General features: G+C 34.1%; 4 protein-coding genes across 8 annotated transcripts; 2 read left to right on the top strand and 2 right to left on the bottom strand.

Annotated features, from left to right (window-relative positions):
- On the bottom strand, positions 1 to 4,131 carry Nnp-1 (Ribosomal RNA processing protein 1 homolog Nnp-1). Of its 2 annotated transcripts, none has more exons than XM_033471884.2 (7): positions 3,659 to 4,130; positions 2,460 to 2,683; positions 2,200 to 2,370; positions 1,946 to 2,128; positions 1,232 to 1,497; positions 416 to 1,151; positions 1 to 310 (listed from the first exon to the last, which is right to left on the bottom strand). In XM_033471884.2, exons 1-7 carry the CDS (start codon positions 3,900 to 3,902, stop codon positions 77 to 79), a joined length of 2,058 nt encoding a protein of 685 aa, XP_033327775.2. In that variant the 5' UTR covers positions 3,903 to 4,130; the 3' UTR covers positions 1 to 76. The 2 variants fall into 2 exon arrangements, with proteins under 2 accessions (XP_033327775.2, XP_033327776.2); XM_033471885.2 differs by lacking the exon at positions 1 to 310 and having other exon boundaries at positions 644 to 694; positions 778 to 1,151; positions 3,659 to 4,131.
- A 350-nt stretch (positions 4,132 to 4,481) lies between these two features.
- On the top strand, positions 4,482 to 10,578 carry AP-1-2beta (adaptor protein complex 1/2, beta subunit). Of its 4 annotated transcripts, none has more exons than XM_033471880.2 (11): positions 4,482 to 4,628; positions 5,004 to 5,158; positions 5,765 to 5,935; positions 7,215 to 7,241; positions 7,342 to 7,587; positions 7,679 to 7,939; positions 8,032 to 9,139; positions 9,214 to 9,466; positions 9,572 to 9,923; positions 10,002 to 10,193; positions 10,270 to 10,578. In XM_033471880.2, exons 2-11 carry the CDS (start codon positions 5,051 to 5,053, stop codon positions 10,342 to 10,344), a joined length of 2,793 nt encoding a protein of 930 aa, XP_033327771.1. In that variant the 5' UTR covers positions 4,482 to 4,628; positions 5,004 to 5,050; the 3' UTR covers positions 10,345 to 10,578. The 4 variants fall into 4 exon arrangements, with proteins under 4 accessions (XP_033327771.1, XP_033327770.1, XP_033327774.1 ...); XM_033471879.2 differs by having other exon boundaries at positions 4,485 to 4,643; XM_033471882.2 differs by lacking the exon at positions 4,482 to 4,628 and adding an exon at positions 4,694 to 4,808.
- A 142-nt stretch (positions 10,579 to 10,720) lies between these two features.
- RpS27 (ribosomal protein S27) lies at positions 10,721 to 11,765 on the bottom strand. Its single transcript, XM_033471886.2, has 2 exons — positions 11,606 to 11,765; positions 10,721 to 11,052 (listed from the first exon to the last, which is right to left on the bottom strand). Exon 2 carries the CDS (start codon positions 11,049 to 11,051, stop codon positions 10,794 to 10,796), a length of 258 nt encoding a protein of 85 aa, XP_033327777.1. The 5' UTR covers position 11,052; positions 11,606 to 11,765; the 3' UTR covers positions 10,721 to 10,793.
- A 1,185-nt stretch (positions 11,766 to 12,950) lies between these two features.
- On the top strand, positions 12,951 to 20,075 carry Ubr1 (Ubr1 ubiquitin ligase). The gene is made up of 3 exons (XM_033471898.2): positions 12,951 to 13,212; positions 13,548 to 13,778; positions 14,120 to 20,075. The coding sequence occupies exon 3, from the start codon at positions 14,153 to 14,155 to the stop codon at positions 19,364 to 19,366; it is 5,214 nt and encodes a 1,737-aa protein (XP_033327789.2). The 5' UTR covers positions 12,951 to 13,212; positions 13,548 to 13,778; positions 14,120 to 14,152; the 3' UTR covers positions 19,367 to 20,075.
- Positions 20,076 to 20,278: the final 203 nt, after the last annotated feature.

The raw sequence follows: 20,278 nt of genomic DNA, 5'->3' as shown, positions 1-20,278 counted from the left end.
GAATTAACAAAAGATTATTTATTATTTTATTAACAAATAATTACATCTTTTGTTGTTAAGTTAAAAATGATCTCGTTCAACCCCTTTTTCTGTAAAACGGATTTATCGGACTCCCCATGGGACTTGCTTTCAGTACTCCTACTAATGGTTTTTTGTTCGCATCGTACGGAATTGATGGACTTCTTTGAACTTGCAGAATATATTCAGACGTGTGTTGAGCAGTATTACGTTGAAGAGCAATTTTTACACGTTTTTTCGAACTCGAAACATTGTCCACTTTATTTTGCTCTGGTATTTTATGTCCTATATTCTGTAATAAATACATATATTAACAAGAGAGCAGTAATTAAATATTTCATGTTTGTATTATATTTTTACTGTTACGAATGAAAAAAGGTATCCATTACAAACATACATTCTTTTCATTTTCTATTTTCTTTAATACCGGTAACATCCATGTTGGTAGCTGTTTAGGTGCATTCTTCTTCTGAAGATGATCCTTCTCGATTGATTTTTTTGCAACTTTTGAACATGATTTTCTATCGTTATCGGTTAAAGCCGTTGTATTATCAGAAACATCCCATTGATTACAAACCTTGACTTTCGTTTTCTTTTCAACTAGTGGAATATTGGCAGCTGCGGGTTCACTTTTCTTCAGTTTCTTTTTCTTATATCCATTAATATTCTTAACTACCTGAAATGGATCTTTTCTTGCTTTACTATTATTTTCTTCTATATCTACTTTACAACTATTAAGAATTTTTTCTTTTGTTTCACATTTTTTCTTCTGCGACACAGGGGTACATGTATCCAATATTTGTGAATTAATTTGTGATTTGCTAGAAATTGTCGTTGTTTCAAATTTCATTTTCTTTCTTTTCTTTCCAGCAGTGTCCATCCTTCTTGTTACATCATTTTCATTGCTATTATCTTTTGACTCTTCTTCGCTAAATGTATTTTTTTTATCCTCTGGCAACTCCGTATCTCGTTTCCTTTTACGTTTTTTGGAGGTTGTATCAGAATACAACTCCTTCTCGAACTGCAAGAGACGTTTTGCAGCTAATTTCGTGTCTGTATCCTTCTTTCGTACATTTGGAACTCTTATCTCCTGAACACCAAGGGGCATTTTGCCTCCTGACAATTGTACGAATCTAAAAATTTAATTCATTGGAAGGTGTCATTCTTTTCACATACCTATAAGCTTTTCTATTTTTAGTCAACTGTTACTTACTCCTTGATAAGATGCTGCAGTTGTCTGCGTGATTTTGTTGTTGACGAGGGATGAAACTTATATTGTGTTAATAGCGTCACAATCTTTTTAGGATTAAAAGGTATTTGTGGCAATTCGACATCTACTCTTCCTGCTCTTGGATCTAATACTTTTTCTGTATTACTTCGTGAAACATCCTTCGTTTTAGCTGTATTACTGTATTCTGCTTCTTCGTCTGATACTTCAATTTTTTCTACCGCATCAATGGAACCATTAGGGAAGCCAGCCTACACGTATACAATGTATGTTATACTATAACAGCATAGTAGAATTCTTATTGTTAAAATCTCTGTGATTTACATCTCTATTACTTAAATATTTTCTCTTAAGATACGTTTTATTATTTCGATAAAAATTTCTTTTCCATTATTGAAATACCATTCTATAATGATCAGTGAAATTAGCTTAAATAGCACAATAGTAAAATATTGTGGGATAAGTCTCTTAAAAACAAAAAGGGTTCCACCCTTTGCATTATTTAACACTTCAAAATTTCCAGTTTGTACTTGCAACAGTTTTAGAAAAAAACTGTGAAGAAAACTTGAAAATTTGATTATTATCTCTCTTTATCTTTGTACCAATTTTGTATAACTTTCCCATTATGTTTTAGTCATATAATTAATAACACATTTTATTGTTATATTTGAACACTGATTGAAAATTTGCAGTACTCACAGCTCTCCAGGCTTGAAATTTTTCCATGTAATCCATTCCAACATCCGATTGAAAGATTAAATACCTAAAAATATGTCTCATAACATGCCTAATTTGTCGTTCATCATCCATAATTATAAAATACGAAACAAATGGTTGAACAAGTTCTGTAACTATGTCTTCAGGTATACATCCATCGCTGACCTATAAATAGTAAATGATTTATCATGTAATACTGTTTCCTTTTTAAATACTAATTCTTAAAATAGTAATACCTTTGACAGTTCTTCTAAGAATATATCTGTTATATGCATTTTGAAACCAAGACATATTTTTGGTTCTACAAACAGTTTATCGAGTATTTCAGTGAAACCTTTAACCCATTCTACGTCCCATGATCTTTCTTTACATTTTATAAATGTTTGACGAATCATTCTTCTTACTAGCTGTAAACGAATGTGTACGCATGTGTAAGCATATATATATATATATATAGAGAGAGAGATAATTTAAACAACAAAAATATTCAGCTTACCATACAAAATTTGTCTAATCTGTACTGATCTATACCCAACCATTCTGTGCCTAATGTTCTAAAAGCACACTTGGTATAAAGCAATACTAAATCTTTATCATCGAAGCAATGTACAATTTTACTAAGAGATTCTGCTAACTCCTCTTGAACTAAAGGTTTATCCGACATCCACATACAATAGAATAGTCCTTTCCATAGACGTGTGAAATCTGCTTCTGTAAATACTAATAACAAAATATACTTTATTAACCCTTTCGGTACGAGCGCCGGATAATATATCCAGCATCCATCTGGTCACCTGTGTGACCGAGCGCCGGATATATCCGACATCCATCTGGTCACCTGTGTGGCCGAGCGCCGGATATATCCGGTATCCATCTGATGACCAATATGGACGAGTGCCGAATATATCTGGCATCCACGTAAGCCATATTTCTGTAGGCCCTTTACAGAATGTTTACAGGAAACATTTAAAGAAAGATTTAGAAACGGATTAAGCACAATCATTACTTAACGCTTAAGAAAATCTTCGTTCAAAAGTGGACTGACCCTGTGTTATGTGCGCATTTTCGGCGCAGCACCCCGTACAGTGGGAGTGTCACGGCGGACAACGAGCTCATACCGAAAGGGTTAATTATCTTTATTTAGATTTATTCTATTACCTCTTATTATTATTACACTGTCAATTTTATACATTTGTATCGTATGCAAATATGTAAAACATAACATATTGTTTAATTCTGATTCTGTTAAATCAATATGATATTCTCTAGTTTAAAAAGAAACTACAGGATCATTTTGTATGGGTTTTGGTACACATATTTACTAATAATATATAAATAATTTTATTTATACATACCCATACATTTATATTTATAAATTAATTTTTTTTTAAGCAAAAAATAATAAATATTATACTAGTTATGTTATGTCTTAACAAAATTAAAACAAAGAGAAGTGGTATATGCTCTTCAAACAATTACAATTTTAAACGAAAATCGTTTCTTTTTCAAAATTGTAAACTAGAATATCACTTCGATCTACAAAAATGGGAATTCATATGAACCTCTGAAGATTATTTATTACACAGTATATTAATTCTGTTTGCTAGAAAGTGATCAGTTATACTTTGCACAATATACACAAATTTGTTTCTATTATTAAAACTAAATGAATTCAATCAATTTCATTCAACTTACCAAATGAACTTTTTGACCGAACTGTCAACCATTTCCTCAAATTTTTAAGTATTTTATCTCGAACTCTTTTATCGTTACTCGACAATAACCGAGCGAATCTGATTTCTTGAGCGATAATGAGTGTTTTCCTGCTTTCGGTGTCTTCCCTGTTCGCAATTTTCTGTCGTTTTTTATTTTCAAATATGTGTTTCGCAGACTTTTTCAGCGATGCACGTGTGTGCCGTTGTGTTCTTTTAACCGCCATTCGTGAAAATAATACAGTATTTTAAACACTTTGTTTCTTGTTAGTTTACTTCGAATTAGTCATTTCTAATTTCTATTTCTATTCGTGTGCACACGTTTTTCAATAATACACGTTCTAAATTGTATTTCACTCTTTCAATAGAAGACAACAAACATAAGCAAAAGTACGGGTTACTACACTCAATTCCCTTCATTCGCTTCTAACGTGCGAAGTGACGTCGGTAGATTGATTCAGTCTTACCAACATTGAAATCCTCGAAATATCACAGTAAGTCCGTGCGGGGCAACCGGCTTAGAATTATGAAGCAGTTGAGAAACTGCTTGTCCTCTGATTGGTTGAGTATAATTCCACTTCAGTGAGAGCCGGGGCAAACAGCTTAATAACACGAAGACAGTAGAGAAATCTGATTGATTGATGCTTCACAGCTAAACAGTGCCAGACTAGGTACTTTGTATTTTATGGCTTTGAGTAAAATTTTCTTTTCACCCTAGGGATTCCCTATCCCACCCCGATTGGACTGGATGGAGACATATATAACATACACCCATACATACAGATTAACATAAGCTGGATTGGCGGATATGTATGTATAGATCCATTGGAATGGTTCAGAGTGTTAGTCTTTAGTCTTTAGTCCATGGTTGAGGGGCGTTTTGCTTGAGGAGCTGTCAATGTTCTGTCAACCAATAATTTTTTTACAATTGTTCATTCTTTCACACTATTGAGGTACTTGCAATTGAGGTACTTGCAAATTGTATTACCGTTTTGCCTTCTCGACTCTAGTAAATTTTAGAAAGTGAGACCATAATTCTACAGTCAGTATGTAAAAAGTGTGTACATATTGACTTTTTCGACTGTACATTTCGATCATATTTATATTCTAATCAAATCTATCCTTTCTTACACGTAAGATCTTCGAAGACATTTTTATTTGTTATTACGATATAGCAATTTATCCTGATGTTTCACAATCCGGTTAGAGTTAGTAGAATGATACTATATATGTTGAACATTGATCCAATCATGGTTTGCTATATTGAAACCTTATTTAATTTTGCTACACTATTGCAGTCACAATATGTAGTTCTCCCTTTTTTTCAGATTGTATACTTGATCTCTTGCGTTACGAATTTGTAAAGTAATTCAAAATGACAGATTCAAAGTATTTTACCACGACAAAAAAGGGTGAAATATTTGAACTTAAGTCAGAATTAAATAATGAGAAGAAGGAGAAAAAGAAGGAAGCTGTGAAAAAGGTATCCTAATTTTTGTATTAATAAAGTGTTTCAAGTAGTATATGTTAAGCATGCGATAACAGTGTAGTAATTTATAATTGGTTCCATTGTATTCATTCTTATACAAGCATTTCATTAATATTTAATAAGCAGTCTCGTGCGGCTAAAAGGTAATATATACTTTGCTAAATGAGGTAAGCCATGGAAATAATATTGCAAGTTTTCTTAACACCTTTTAAATTAATATGTCCGATCTCTAATATAACTACTTCAATTGCAATATCGTCGCTACCGATGTAAATTCGGAAACATCGAATCGGTAAATTTATTTCATGCTACGCAAATGAAAAGATGATTAGAAACCGTTCATTAAAATTTGATAATTCAAGTTTATTAACTATATATGTTTTGTAAATTTTTTATGTAACTCATTTTATCGATATTAATTGTATAATGCAAAATTACTAATTACTATTTTTTTGAATTAATAATACCATCATTATTTTCATATTTGATAGTTATTGTCGGCGTTATCATTATTACTACTGCTATAATTATGATCTTTGTGTTTAACAGAGTAAATTCATCAATTATTAATAAACTTGGGGTAATATTAATTATGTTCAGGTGATCGCTTCCATGACCGTGGGCAAAGATGTATCAGCGCTTTTCCCAGATGTAGTCAACTGTATGCAGACAGACAATTTGGAACTGAAGAAGCTGGTGTATTTGTACCTGATGAATTATGCCAAAAGTCAACCAGACATGGCCATCATGGCTGTCAACACATTCGTCAAGGTAATGTAACATAGAAGCTTAATAAATGCTTATCATGTTTTATTAATGCACCTTTACCCTCTATATATTTTAATAACACTTGGATGATGTTGAGAATCTCTGTCTGCAAGGAGGCAAGCTGGAAAAAGTTTTCGTAGAAATTTCCTTAAGTTACATGTTTTTTGTTTAAATAAATTCCATATTAATTTTACAGCCTGCCTCACATCATGTACAGACCGTGCTTTGCAAATTACATCAGTTTGCACAGAGCTGTCTGCGTTCTGAGACGGAATGTACCTTTTGTTCTCTCTAAATGAACTGCTTATTTTTCAAAGGGCACGAGACTGGAATTTGGCTAAATAAAGTATAATTCGTGTTGTCCCATATTTAATATTATGAACTAATTTATTAATATAGTTTTCGTTAATCTGTTATCATTTTATTCTGTTGTTATCACCAAATTCCAGTATCTCTTTTTAGTTTAATTCAGCATCAGAAATAGGAATGGAATTATGACAGCTGTAACATTTAGCAGAATAATTAAGGAAGCGTGTAAAGAACTCGATGATATATGTGTTAGTACCTTAATATTAATGCACTAGTATATTTTTCAAAATGGAGCATGAAACTTTTTCTACAAGTCATAGGAAATGTTACATACCTACGATTAAAAAGCTTGTAGAAATATGTACAATAACGATGCAGATATCTATGGTAAAAATAAAGGTATAAATTGGTCCTTAATAGAATATATTTGAAAGAGCCTCGGCAGTAGAAAAGATTTATTCCTTAATCATAGTGTCTAACGTGTAAACAGCATGAACAAACCAATTCCTTAAATGTTCATTTCATATATGTATGACTGCATTATACAATAAATTGCTGCTTGTATGCAGTGCATATTTACACTATCTGCACGCAAAGTGTTTTATTTTTCTCAGAACTTTAATGTTAATTAATAAGTGTAATCAATGTTCAAATTAATATTTCTCAATGCGATTATCATAAACATATTTATAGATGTACATTTTTTACTGTTTAAATAGATAACATGTAACATATTTTTATGTGCATGATACTGAATTTAATGTGAAACTTGTAACTTGATTTTCATTTGTAAATTATCATGAGAAACAATACAAGTATGAATTGAGAAATTAAAAGGAAAACTCTCGTGCTCTTTAAAAAATAATCAGTTCTGCATCACATAACATTAAATGGTTGATAAGTATAATATTTAATCATTAATCAAAATGGTGACGGTGACCAATTTGACCTTTTTCGTTCTGACACGCAAAAGGAGCAAGCGACATCTCCGATGATAAAGGTACCATACCACTTTCTACTTCGTTAAAATTCATGGGTTGAGATACATAGCCACTGCTGTGACTAGACTTGAATCCCTGGCTTGCCCGATTTTTGCGCAGGATTGCGAGGACCCAAATCCACTGATTCGCGCGTTAGCAGTTCGCACAATGGGATGTATACGCGTGGACAAGATTACAGAGTACCTCTGTGAGCCACTGCGAAAATGCCTGAAGGATGAGGATCCATATGTCCGTAAGACCGCAGCTGTATGCGTGGCCAAGCTTTATGATATTAATGCAGCTTTAGTCGAGGATCAAGGGTTTTTGGATCAGTTAAAAGATCTTCTCTCGGACAGCAATCCCATGGTAAATATAAATATCTTTAAATTTTCATGTCAGCTACGTGTAATGTGAAATATATACTTATCCATTTCGTTTTTTATTTTTATTGCATTAGGTTGTTGCAAACGCAGTAGCTGCTCTTTCCGAGATCAATGAAGCAAGTCCAAGCGGTCAGCCTTTAGTTGAAATGAATGCGCAGACCATTAACAAATTATTGACAGCTCTCAACGAATGTACAGAATGGGGACAAGTTTTCATTTTGGATTCGCTAGCAAATTATTCACCAAAAGATGAGCGAGAAGCGCAAAGTATCTGCGAACGAATCACTCCACGTTTAGCTCATGCTAATGCTGCAGTTGTTCTATCCGCTGTTAAGGTTGTGTATCAAATATAACTTCGTTTTTTTTTACATATTCTTGTATCATTTTTGTTATAAATTTAAAAATCGAATCTTTTTTTCTAATTCAGGTATTAATGAAATTAATGGAAATGCTACAATCAGAATCCGACTTTGTTGGCACTTTAACTAAGAAATTAGCGCCACCACTTGTAACGTTACTTAGCTCTGAACCGGAAGTTCAATACGTAGCATTAAGAAATATAAATCTTATTGTACAAAAACGGCCAGACATTTTGAAGCACGAGATGAAGGTTTTCTTTGTCAAATACAACGATCCAATTTACGTGAAACTTGAGAAGTTGGACATCATGATTCGCTTAGCGTCTCAAGCTAACATAGCCCAGGTTTTATCTGAATTGAAGGAGTATGCTACCGAAGTTGACGTAGACTTTGTACGTAAAGCTGTAAGGGCTATCGGTCGTTGCGCGATCAAGGTTGAACCTTCTGCTGAACGATGCGTCGCAACGCTGCTCGATTTAATTCAGACGAAAGTAAATTATGTCGTGCAAGAAGCAATTGTTGTTATAAAAGACATTTTCCGAAAATACCCAAATAAATATGAAAGCATCATATCGACACTTTGCGAAAATTTGGACACGTTAGATGAACCAGAAGCACGTGCTTCTATGATATGGATCATTGGGGAATACGCAGATCGAATCGACAACGCAGATGAACTTCTTGATAGCTTCTTGGAAGGATTTCACGACGAGAATACGCAAGTACAGTTGCAATTACTTACAGCAATTGTTAAACTGTTCCTTAAGAAACCTACGGGCACCCAAGAATTGGTTCAACAAGTTCTTAGTTTAGCGACACAAGATTCTGATAATCCAGATTTGAGAGACAGAGGATTTATCTACTGGCGGTTACTCAGTACTGATCCAGCAGCTGCCAAGGAAGTTGTGCTTGCTGAGAAACCACTAATCTCGGAAGAAACAGATCTGTTAGAACCAACATTATTAGACGAGTTAATATGCCATATTTCAAGCTTAGCATCGGTGTATCATAAACCACCTACTGCCTTTGTTGAGGGTAGATCGGCTGGTGCTAGAAAATCATTACCAGCTAGAAGCAATTCGAACGAAGATTCAGGACAACACGCAGCACAGCTTCATGCTCAAGTTATTCCTGCTCAGGATTCTTTAATAGGTGACCTGCTCAGTATGGATATTGGTGAGTATTTTTTTAATTGTTTCGTTGATATTTTTATTGATTTTGTTAACCGTACCATATATTATCTTTTACAGGTGGACCATCCATGGTTAGCTCAACGCCAACTCCTCAAGCAGGTTTGGACTTATTAGGAGGCGTTCTGGATGGAATTTTGGGTGCTACCGAAACGACAAATAATGCCCCAGTAGTGTCACAAAGTACAACCGGGCTTCTCGGTGACATATTTGGTTTTAATCAAGGACCTACTTCCTACATACTACCTAAAGTTAATTGGTTACCCGCAGAAAAAGGCAAAGGACTCGACATATGGGGAACATTCTCAAGAAAGTAAGTAGAATCGAGCTTCTTTTTTTCTCTCGAGACCAGAATTTAAACCGCATTATAAGCTACATAAATTAAGATATCTTCAAGATAATGTATTCTTTCAAACAGGAACGGGCAGATTAGCATGGATATGACATTTACGAATAAAGCAATGCAACCAATGGGAGGTTTTGCAATACAATTGAATAAAAATAGTTTCGGTTTAACACCTGCTGCACCGCTTCAAGTACCGAGTCCTTTAAATCCTGGTGCCAGCGTAGATACTAATATAATCTTATCTACAGCCGGTGCAGTGCAACGCATGGAACCATTGAATAATCTTCAAGTTGCAATAAAGAATAACATCGATATATTTTATTTTGCTTGTATTGTACCTATGAATGCATATTTCACGGAAGATGGACAATTGGATAAAAGAGTGTTTCTTAGTACATGGAAAGATATACCTGCCCAAAATGAGGTATTTATTGTTATCTCAAAAATTACAATTCAATTTATTATCAAGCATCGTGTGATATAATTTATAAAATTCACGCAGGTTCAGTACACATTAAAGGGGGTAATGTTGACGGCAGATCAAGTTGTCCAAAAAATGCAACAGAATAACGTATTTACAATAGCCAAGAGAAACGTAGAAGGTCAAGATATGTTGTACCAATCGCTTAAATTGACAAACAATGTTTGGGTATTAAATGAATTGAAAATTCAGCCGGGAAATCCTGATGTTACTGTAAGCTTGAATTTCAATTCAATATCTATTATTATTATTATTTTCCAATGTATTTAATTAATTTTCTTTATTGCAGTTATCTCTGAAATCACGTTCCGTGGAAGTCGCAGCAGGCATATTCCAAGCATATAATGCAATTTTGCATGCATAAGTAGCAAATCAAGTCGTTTAAAATTAAATTTATTCAAATTATCACATTCCCCAATCATAATGTCCGATAATTTGTTTAACGTAAAATTATGTATTGTGGATATTATTTATCTCATTGAAAGTTACCCAAACCATTTGTTTATATATTATCATAAACAGACAAATTTAAGAGATATTGTTAAATTTATCATAGAGAACCTGAATGTAAAATTGAAATAAAGACAAAATACGTTGATGTTATTTGTACATTCATTGTGTATTTAAGAATATAAAAATGCACTTTTTAATTTTATAATGTAGAAATCGAAGTTCTTTCCTTACATAAGATTATGCAATAAAGATAACGACAGGGTTACAATATGATGGAAAACAATAAATATTCAGTAATTGTGTTTATTTCTTGAATATAAAGATAAATGTATACATTATGATGTCTTTACCATTGTTATATTAGCACTGGACCTTTCTTCTGAAGGAACATCCTTCGGTTAATCGCGCTTTTCCACCGGTCGATCTGCACAGTATCGTGCGACAACCGTCACACTCTACCGATATTTGTGCATGCGAGAAGATGGTTTTAATGGCGTAACATCCAGGACATTTAACGTCCATAAAATAGCTGTTTGGTTTTTGCACGAGTCTCTTCAACTTGTGTTTCTTCTTTTCTTCCGCCGGACTTGGATGCAGGAAATCTTTAGCGAGAGGCATTCTGTGGAAATTAACAAAACAATATTCAATTTTAAGTATTCAGCTTTGGAGGTATATTTGACTTGAAGAAGATAATGATCGATGCACATTAAAATGTGATTATAGTTAATTGATCCATAATATTGTATCGACTTAAGAAGTTCATATATAAATTGAATTGTTTGTTATAGACGAGAAGAAAATTAGGAATGTTATAAATTGTAAGTAATATAATCCAAGAAAAATTAACGTGAAAACATTAGAAGTAGTAAGAAATGACAGAATGCAAATACAATATAATAATATAGAAGATTTGAGAACTGTTTACAATTGGAACAGTTTCGCGTATTATATTATAATTCGCATAAAAAAATAATATAATACTGCAATAACATAATGTAAACATTATTTCGTGCATTCTTCGTTCGGAAGTAATACAGTGTTAATAGACCACTGCGTAACCAGAAGCCGTATGGATATGTGCGAGTATAAAAAAATTTAAGACAGATAAATACATCTTTTCATTATGCCTATAAACATTATAGATTACTGTAAAATTATACGTGTTTACTTACGTGAATGTGTTCTTATTTAGCTTGAAAATCAGCAATTAGACTTTTAACCACGTGCTCATATAACAACGTTATGAACTGAAAAGGACAGGTTCCGACAAGTTTTTTGCCAACAGAATCCCTACTGGTAAATCACCGTAGGCAACTTATTAAAATTATATTACTAAACTAGTGGCACAATTTATGGTGAGAAAATCTGCATTATTATTGGTGACATACACCTTTGGTATGTAAGCTTATGTGCCTTATTTATGTACAGTAATGTCGCATAGTCTCCAGGTCGCAGCTTGATCCGTTAGCCAAGGTCAGTATAGAAATTTTTCTTCGCTTTGATTGGCCGATGATTCACCGCTGAGACAGGATCCATTGCGGATTGGATGCGCAGCGAAGTGCTAGGGAAATGTGCGCCGGCTTAGGGAGTAAAAAAAGCGTGCAACTTTTGTGCAGATTGTGGATCAAAATTTCTACTAGACGTTTTGAAATTGTTTCACATAGTTTTTTTTAATCTATCGCCAATAAATGGTTCCACTCTTCAATAATTCTTGACTCTAATTTTCTAAGTCTCTGAGTTCGAGAATTTTTTTGCAAGTAATTATTAAAGAGAATAGAAATGTTTGTTTGTCAAATTTTTAAAAGTTAAAATCATTGAAAATTGCGAAATTATTCGTTGCTCCCGTACAGTAGAATATTGATTGCCTGACCGAATTAACAAAATTTTGTAGTTTCATAACGTAGACCTCCCAGCATCATGACCACTTTACGTGACTTTCTGCCAGAAATGTAAGAGTGGGAGAATTACCCATCATAAATGGGATTGGACGACGCCAATGGATTTCAACCCTAACCATGGGCTGAATAACCCTAAACCATGAGCACCAATTCATTCCTAAAACTCCCAAGAGTCTGAAAAATATGCAACATATTACAAATTAAATTTTACTTTGTTAAGAAAACAATATTTTGTTGCTATAGAAAGAGAATTTACAATATTTTAAGCGAACAATAAACTTTCCATTAACGGTAGAAATAAGTCTGTGACATTTTTCACTTATGTGTATTTTTTAAAATTATACGTATAATACAAATTACGTGTGTATATATTTGATTTTAATTACATAATACATAAATAAATGTTCGACTATTAATCGAATATATTTACTTGTAACTTATTATTTGAAAATATATTCTGAATTCGTGTACATACCTCGTCTAAATGCAAACGTATACGGTACAATTGAATTTATTTATTTTTCGACTTTTGTAAATGTCCGACGTTTCGAACTAATCGTTTTGGCGCTGCAATCAAAAGCGGATATCAACAGAAAAACACGTCTAATATGCATATGGTTTTAGACTCTAAACTTCATAAGCCATTTTGTGCATTGTTGAAGCAGCTGTGCAAAAATATTACTTATCATTTCGTTTCTGAAATTTCAAAACTTGGCTGATTGCTGTTTTCGGATATACGCATCTCTGATGCACACCTGCGATCATCGAAGGAAACCTCGATTTTATCATTGTTACATACGTAATCAAGAATCACCCACAAATTTTGTGAAACAAAGAACTTTTCAATATCTTTTATTAACCTTGGCCTGGTCGTCATAATAGTAAGTATCGTCTTCCGAGGAAGTTAAAAATAGTTCGGTTTAGTGAAAGCTCTGTCGCACTTATGAAATAGTTTTTCAAATCGAAATGTTATTCGATCTGTATAAGATATCAAGTTTCGTAATGTAACGTTTATAATTTCTATCTCTTACGACACCCTCGAATCTGCTTCCTGGTACTTGAAACGTCATTTTTAATATTCTACTTTATGGTACGCGAAATATTCGCGAATATACGCAGTTACCAATGTGCTTTGTTGAAAGTGAAAAATATTATGATCGTGCGTCACGCATATACATTGTTTCTCACGAATTTTTTCGTAATTTATTATTTGCAGATTATGATCGAGAAAGAATCAAGGAAATATGCGTGAAATAAAAGACACCGTATAAAAGCGTACACTCAAAGCGAACTGAAGGCTTTTGTGCAGTAAAATTCTACCGATGGTTCTGGCATACCTTACATTTACGCATTAGATTAAACAACAATGTAAGAAGTATAGCGATTCGCATTTGCCTTCCGTTGGTCCGTTAAATTGAAAACTGTGTTGAACCTGTGTATTATTGTGGTTAGTATAAATGGCCCTTTATTAAACATCTATGTTTACAGAAGAAATCTATATGATAATATAAGTCAGGAAACATTATCAATGTTTAAAGATTAAACAAAAGTATAACGTTCTGTTGGAATTTTTTTTATATTCCTTGCTGATAAATGTATAATACATGGTGGATATTGTAAACATGTCTCTATTAAAATGCAAATAAATATTTAATATAATAAATTATATTCTTTGTAGAAAAGTTTCTTGAATAGTTTGTTGACAATAGTTAAGTAGTGTAGTAGAATATCTAATAATCAAAACGTCTAAATGTCTCAGAGTTTAATTTCTAATGTTCATTATTTCAGTGCACATTATTTTGAAAAATTAAACTTACCATCATGGTTAATGAACCACCGACTTATAGCCAACCATGTGTTAGCACATGGATGGAGAAAATGAGTAAAGGAATACTGTCAGGTACTCACTTTAAAGAACACTGGAGGAACTGGGTTCCAAAAATCTATAGCCCGAAACCAAACAGTGATTGTTTGGATTGGAGTTTTGACGAAGAAACAGCACAGAAAGTATTATACTATACGCTAGAAGAATTCATTTGCAATGGAGACCCACAAATTGCTTTGAAGCAGCTAAGTCAAACAGATAACAATATATGCGGTAAAGTATTCAAGATGGGAGAGCCTACATACAGTTGTAGAGAATGCTGTATGGATTTGACTTGTGTTTTGTGCGTGGATTGTTTCAAACAATCGGCTCATCGTAATCATAAATACAAAATGGGCACATCGAGTGGCGGAGGATGTTGTGACTGTGGCGACACAGAAGCTTGGAAGAGCGAACCATTTTGTAATATACATTTAGCTGGAAATCAAGCTAAAGAATCTTGTGGAAACAAATTGCCCGGCGATGTTGCAGAAAGAGCGGTTGTAACTTTCGAAGCGGTTCTGAGATACTGCTATGAAATGTTATCATTAGAGCACACAAGCGTACCTCCTGAATTACAAATCAAAGAGAATGAAGAAGATCCTTTGTCGCTTTCATCTTCTTTGGATTCTTATTGTACAGTTCTATTTAATAATGAAACACATACATTTGATCAGGTAATCACTACACTTCAACGTGTTATGAAATGCCCACAAAAAGATGCGGTAGAATTTGTAACAAATGTCGATAGAGAAGGTAGAGCTGTTGTGAAGTGTTCTAGGTTTAAAATTTGTGAGGATTTAAAGTTTGATATTGAAAAATTTACTCAAAGGCATAGCAGCAGAGCATTAAAAGTTCTTGTAGTTCATGCTCACGTAATTGCTCATCAAACATTTGCTATGAAACTTTTAAATTGGTTGCAACAATTTATAAGTCTCTGTGAAGGTTTCAGAGTGCTTTTTAGTAATGTTGCACTAAATACAAAATTACCAGATATTTCTGTTGTAGAAGGTATGCTTATGAGAGATTCAGAGCTGTGGAAATCTGCTAGAACAGCCTGGCACAGATTATTTATGTCTGGAATGCTTATGCAGTACGAAAGCAAGAAAGCTTTAGCAATTGTCTTCACTAATAATTATGGATGCGTTATGCAGGATTTCATCAGAGATGATCATGATCATCCATTTTCTATTGTTTCGCTTTCAGTGCAATTATTTACTGTTCCAACGCTGGCGCATTACCTTATTGCACATCATAATGTGTTATTTATCTTGTTGAATACATTTATTTCTGAAAGCTCCCGAAAATGTAACGAAGCAGGAAAGTTGGAATTTGAAAGAGATCCTCCGCATTCTTCGTTCAGAAGAGCTCAACAAATCCTTCATGATTTACGATACTTACTAAGTACTAAACCAACTGTTTGGACATACGAATTGAGGGAAGGATTCTTACAAGGACTTTCGCTCTTACTGACTTTACTTTGTAGTATGCAATGCATGGATGCAGTGGTCAGGCAAGTTGGTCAACACGTGGAATATGAACCAGAGTGGGAATCTGCTTTTAATTTACATGTCAGACTATCTCCAGTTATGACACTTGCTCTACAATGGTGTGGTTCAGATCGATTTGTCCTAATAAAAGCTTTCAGAATGGTTTTGAGAAGATTAAGCAAACAAGCCGGGCTTGAGTATCGTCCAACGCAAGTGAGAGAATTAGCAGATCACAGTGCGACTTGTATTCAATATGATGTCTCATCTGAACCGGTGTCTATACACCTTCCTCTATCCAGATTTTTAGCTGGTCTTTTCCTGTACCTCGAACAGCATAATCTACACTTTCAATGCGATGATTTTATTAATCAAGCAAAACCAACACCGGAAGAAATTATTGAACCTGTGTTGGCTGCTCAAGTAATGATTTCGCAGGCACATGCTGGTATGTGGAGAAGAAATGGATATTCTTTAGTAAATCAATTGTACTTCTATCATAATGTAAAATGTCGCTCAGAAATGTTAGACACAGACATTATTTTACTTCAAGCTGGAGCATCATTGATAGAGAGCAATGAGTTTTTAATTCACGTTCTAAACAAATATGATCTATTGTATTGGGCAAATCCAGATTTTAGCCATGCCACTTTAGATCAAGATGAATTAAGTTTAATCGAAGAATTTCTGGGACTTCTCATAACAATAATTGGAGAAAGATATGTACCCGGAGTTGGACAAGTCACCGCTGATGATCGCTTGAAGAAAGATATAATACAACAATTGTGTATTAAACCACTTTCTCATTCAGAGCTTAGTAAGGCATTGCCAGATGATCCAAACGTAGAAATGGGAATGGAACAAGTAATCCATGAAGTTGCAGATTTCAAAAAACCTTCTCAAGCATCGGGAGGAAAAGGAGTATATCAGTTGAAACCAGAATTTTACTCGGAATATAATATTTTTTTCTACCATTATACAAAGGAAGAATTAAGCAAATCTGAAGAAGTACAGCGAAAACGAAGGAAAGCTCTTGGAGAATTAGAATGTTGTCCACCTCCGAAGCTTCCTAGATTGACAGAACTGTTTAGTTTAGTAACTAATTTACTGCAATGCGACGTTATGTTACATATTATGAAAACTGTACTGGATAGAACACTTAATTGTGAACTGTTCTTTTTCTCAGAGCCGCTAGTGCAAAAAGTTTTACATCTTATTGGTTATGCTCTTCAAGAACAAGAGTCGGGTTACTATCCTTTTCTCACATTTACTGCCAGGGCTGCGAAATGGAATATCTTTAAATTATTAGAAGATCTCTACATCAGCCCGAGCATAGAAACACACAAAGATTTATTGATGTGGGTCTTATTAAAATACAGAGAAGTCGCTGGTAATACTGTAGAGGATAGTAGTACACCGATCGTAGTTCAAACAGGACCTACGAGCTATGCTAAAAGTAATACAAATGACAAAGAATGGAGAACAAAAATGGCAGCTCAGAAACGTGCAAAAATAATGGCACAAATGACTGCTATGCAGAAACATTTTATGAAGAAAAACGCTGAGTTGTTCGAGGAAGCTGATATAGATGCTAATAAGTCTAATGATCGAGGTTCGACTATAGACCTGAATGAATGTTTCCAAAAAACACCTATCGCTGTTGGTATCGAACAAACAGCAAGAATGTGCGAAGAGAAAACTTACACTTGCATCTTATGCCAGGAAAATCAAACCGTAACCGCATCTGGTCCAGCAATGGTACTGGCTGCGTGTGTACAACAGTCTACAGTGTTATGTCAATACAGAGGTACATCACCTAACGAACCTAATCCGTTGTACCTTTCCTCAAAATTAGGTGCATCACCACATACTGGCACGTGTGGTCACGTAATGCATGTAAATTGTTGGCAGAAGTACTTTAACAATGTTCTTGCTAAAGAGAATAGAAGACCGTTCCGTTTACGGCAGCCTGCAAGCTTCGATGTGGAGAAACATGAATATCTTTGTCCACTTTGCGAGTGTCTTAGTAATACTGTTTTACCACTTCTACCACCGTTGGGAATATTACAACCGACACCTCAAAATCAGCCGCAGCTTGACTTTAGCACATGGGTGGATGGTGAATTGTACACTGAATCTCAAGATAATCAGACTATGGAAGAAGATAGTTCTTTGGAGCAAGGATCAAATCTTAGTTCTGTAAATCCTTCTAATATGCTTGGTGATCCGGTAGTCGGAACTTTAACATCAACTTATGGTCATCCTGGACCAATTATTTCTGAAAATCTGGTATCGATGATACATCTTTTCGCACAGGCAACATACACAGTAGGTTGTGGAACAGAACCGCGTGAAAATGATCCCACAGTCCCGTTATCAGTATGGAAATCAACAGCATACACAATTCATGCCATAGAATTTATCCTACGCGACATGGATAAACCATTATTGGGTGCTTTATCATCTAGACAAAGGGATAGTTTGGAAGGTCTTGCTAGAATTTCGGCTATTCTAGGATCCGCGTGTACAACTAACAGCGGTACAAACTTGACATGGGCAAACAAAGATAATATTAGGAATCATGCTATTTCCTATTTAACGTTATTAATCAAGAATCCACACGATTCAGCAAGCATTTTAGATTGGGATTCATTTGGAATACTCGTTCCTTTAATCAATTCAGTACCAACGCTTTTCAATCAAAATGATACACCGCCACAAATCATTACAGGCGGAATGTGTGACTTCTACGCGTTGCAACTTGTATTCCTGTCTCTTATAGTGAAAATATTATTAACATCAGACTTCAATGAAGGAATGGACACAGAGGGACAAGAAATGACTGAGAGATCTGCAGAATCCATACTCCTGCTGGTTCAAGCTTTAAACGTTAATATCGACACGCAGACAGTATCTGAAATATGGCGAAGAGTCAAGGAAGCTTGTATGCCTTTCCTTAGATGTTGCGCTCTCTATTTTCATTATGTGACCGATGTTCCGGCTCCGGAGGAATTAACTAAAGTAGAAGGAGCCACGTACGAAAACATCTGTGCGTATTTGGGTCTACCGACGACATGTGATGAATTAGTGAAGCCAAATTTAGATGTAATTATGAAATTGATAAATGTTTGGAAAAGTCATCCCATTGTTCAGATGCATTTGGCTGGTGCTAGTGCAATCATAGTATATAAAGAACCTTTGAAAGTTAACAAATTGGTCGAGCTTCCAGAAGATTATAGTGAATTGATAAATATGACATCGTCATTCACATGTTCCAACAGCGAACAAGAGCACTTGAAGAATCCAACGATGTGCCTGGTTTGTGGAGAAATGTTATGTTCTCAAAGTTACTGTTGCCAAAACGAACTGAACAAGATGACGGTCGGTGCGTGTACATATCACACGAGTACGTGTGGTGCGGGAGTCGGAATATTTTTGCGGATACGAAAATGTGAAATACTTTTCCTGAGAAGTCCGATACGAGGATCATTCGCCTGTCCACCATATTTCGACGAGTACGGAGAAACGGATCAAGGTCTACGAAGGGGAAATCCACTTCGGCTGTGTCATGAAAAGTACAGGCAGTTGAATCAGTTGTGGCTGGGACATGGACTATACGATTCCATATCAAGGGCTATTGAATCTTCAAATAGTCTTATGTTAATACGATGGCAGCGTCTATAACCATCTTAGGATTTCCCTATACAATCTAGCCTGGACATTTAGTTAAAAATACTAAATCTATACTTAGCATAAGCTATTATAGCGGCTAACACATTATGACTTTTAATTAAACTGTTTGATGATCACGATACAAATTTGATAAAATTATTTATTTTAAGAATACAGTGCGGATGACTTTGTATATTTAAAACAATTGGATGTTATTCCACGTTGCAACGTCATCTTAGATTATTTCAGAGTTTACGGAATTTTCTACTATTATTATTATTGTGTAAATTAAATATAAATTTCTTTATAATTATTGACAAAATGTTATGCAAACTTTGTTGCTTATAGAAATTAATTTTTAATATCACTCAACTCATTGTCACATTGTTTAAAGAATTTTAGGATTGTATGATTAACTAAATCAAGTTATATGAATTAAAGACTTCTATTCTGTTTTAAAATAACATTACTTAGTATCAATTTTCTTAAACGTTAAGGTGTGAAGTTCTATTTTACACGAGTATAGCATAGACGACGTTAAAAATGTTTGAAATCGTAAATTGAATATGTAAAATTGATACTTGGATTGCATTAACGGCAACAACAAAATTTTCGATTTTAGAAATCTGTAAACAATATGATATTATAACGCATGAATCTAAAGAAGAACACGTAAATATTTAAATAATTTTTAAAAAATACAATAAATAATGTGACATGATATTTGTTTTTTTCATTGCTAGTCTTTTAGTTCGATGTATGATTCAATAACGAAATATTTAAACGAAGGATAATCTCCTTCACACGTAATACTAACTTTTTTATATTCATTAGATTAGTTTTGTGCTTTCGGTACAGCATCGTATCAACTTTATATGCTGTATAGTTCAACTTAAGATTACTTATCACACGGTTTTATAACTA

The sequence above is a fragment of the Megalopta genalis genome, chromosome 16 (assembly GCF_051020955.1).
Source record: "Megalopta genalis isolate 19385.01 chromosome 16, iyMegGena1_principal, whole genome shotgun sequence".
Lineage (NCBI taxonomy): Eukaryota > Metazoa > Arthropoda > Insecta > Hymenoptera > Halictidae > Megalopta > Megalopta genalis.
This window is presented reverse-complemented; position numbering and strand designations above follow the sequence as displayed.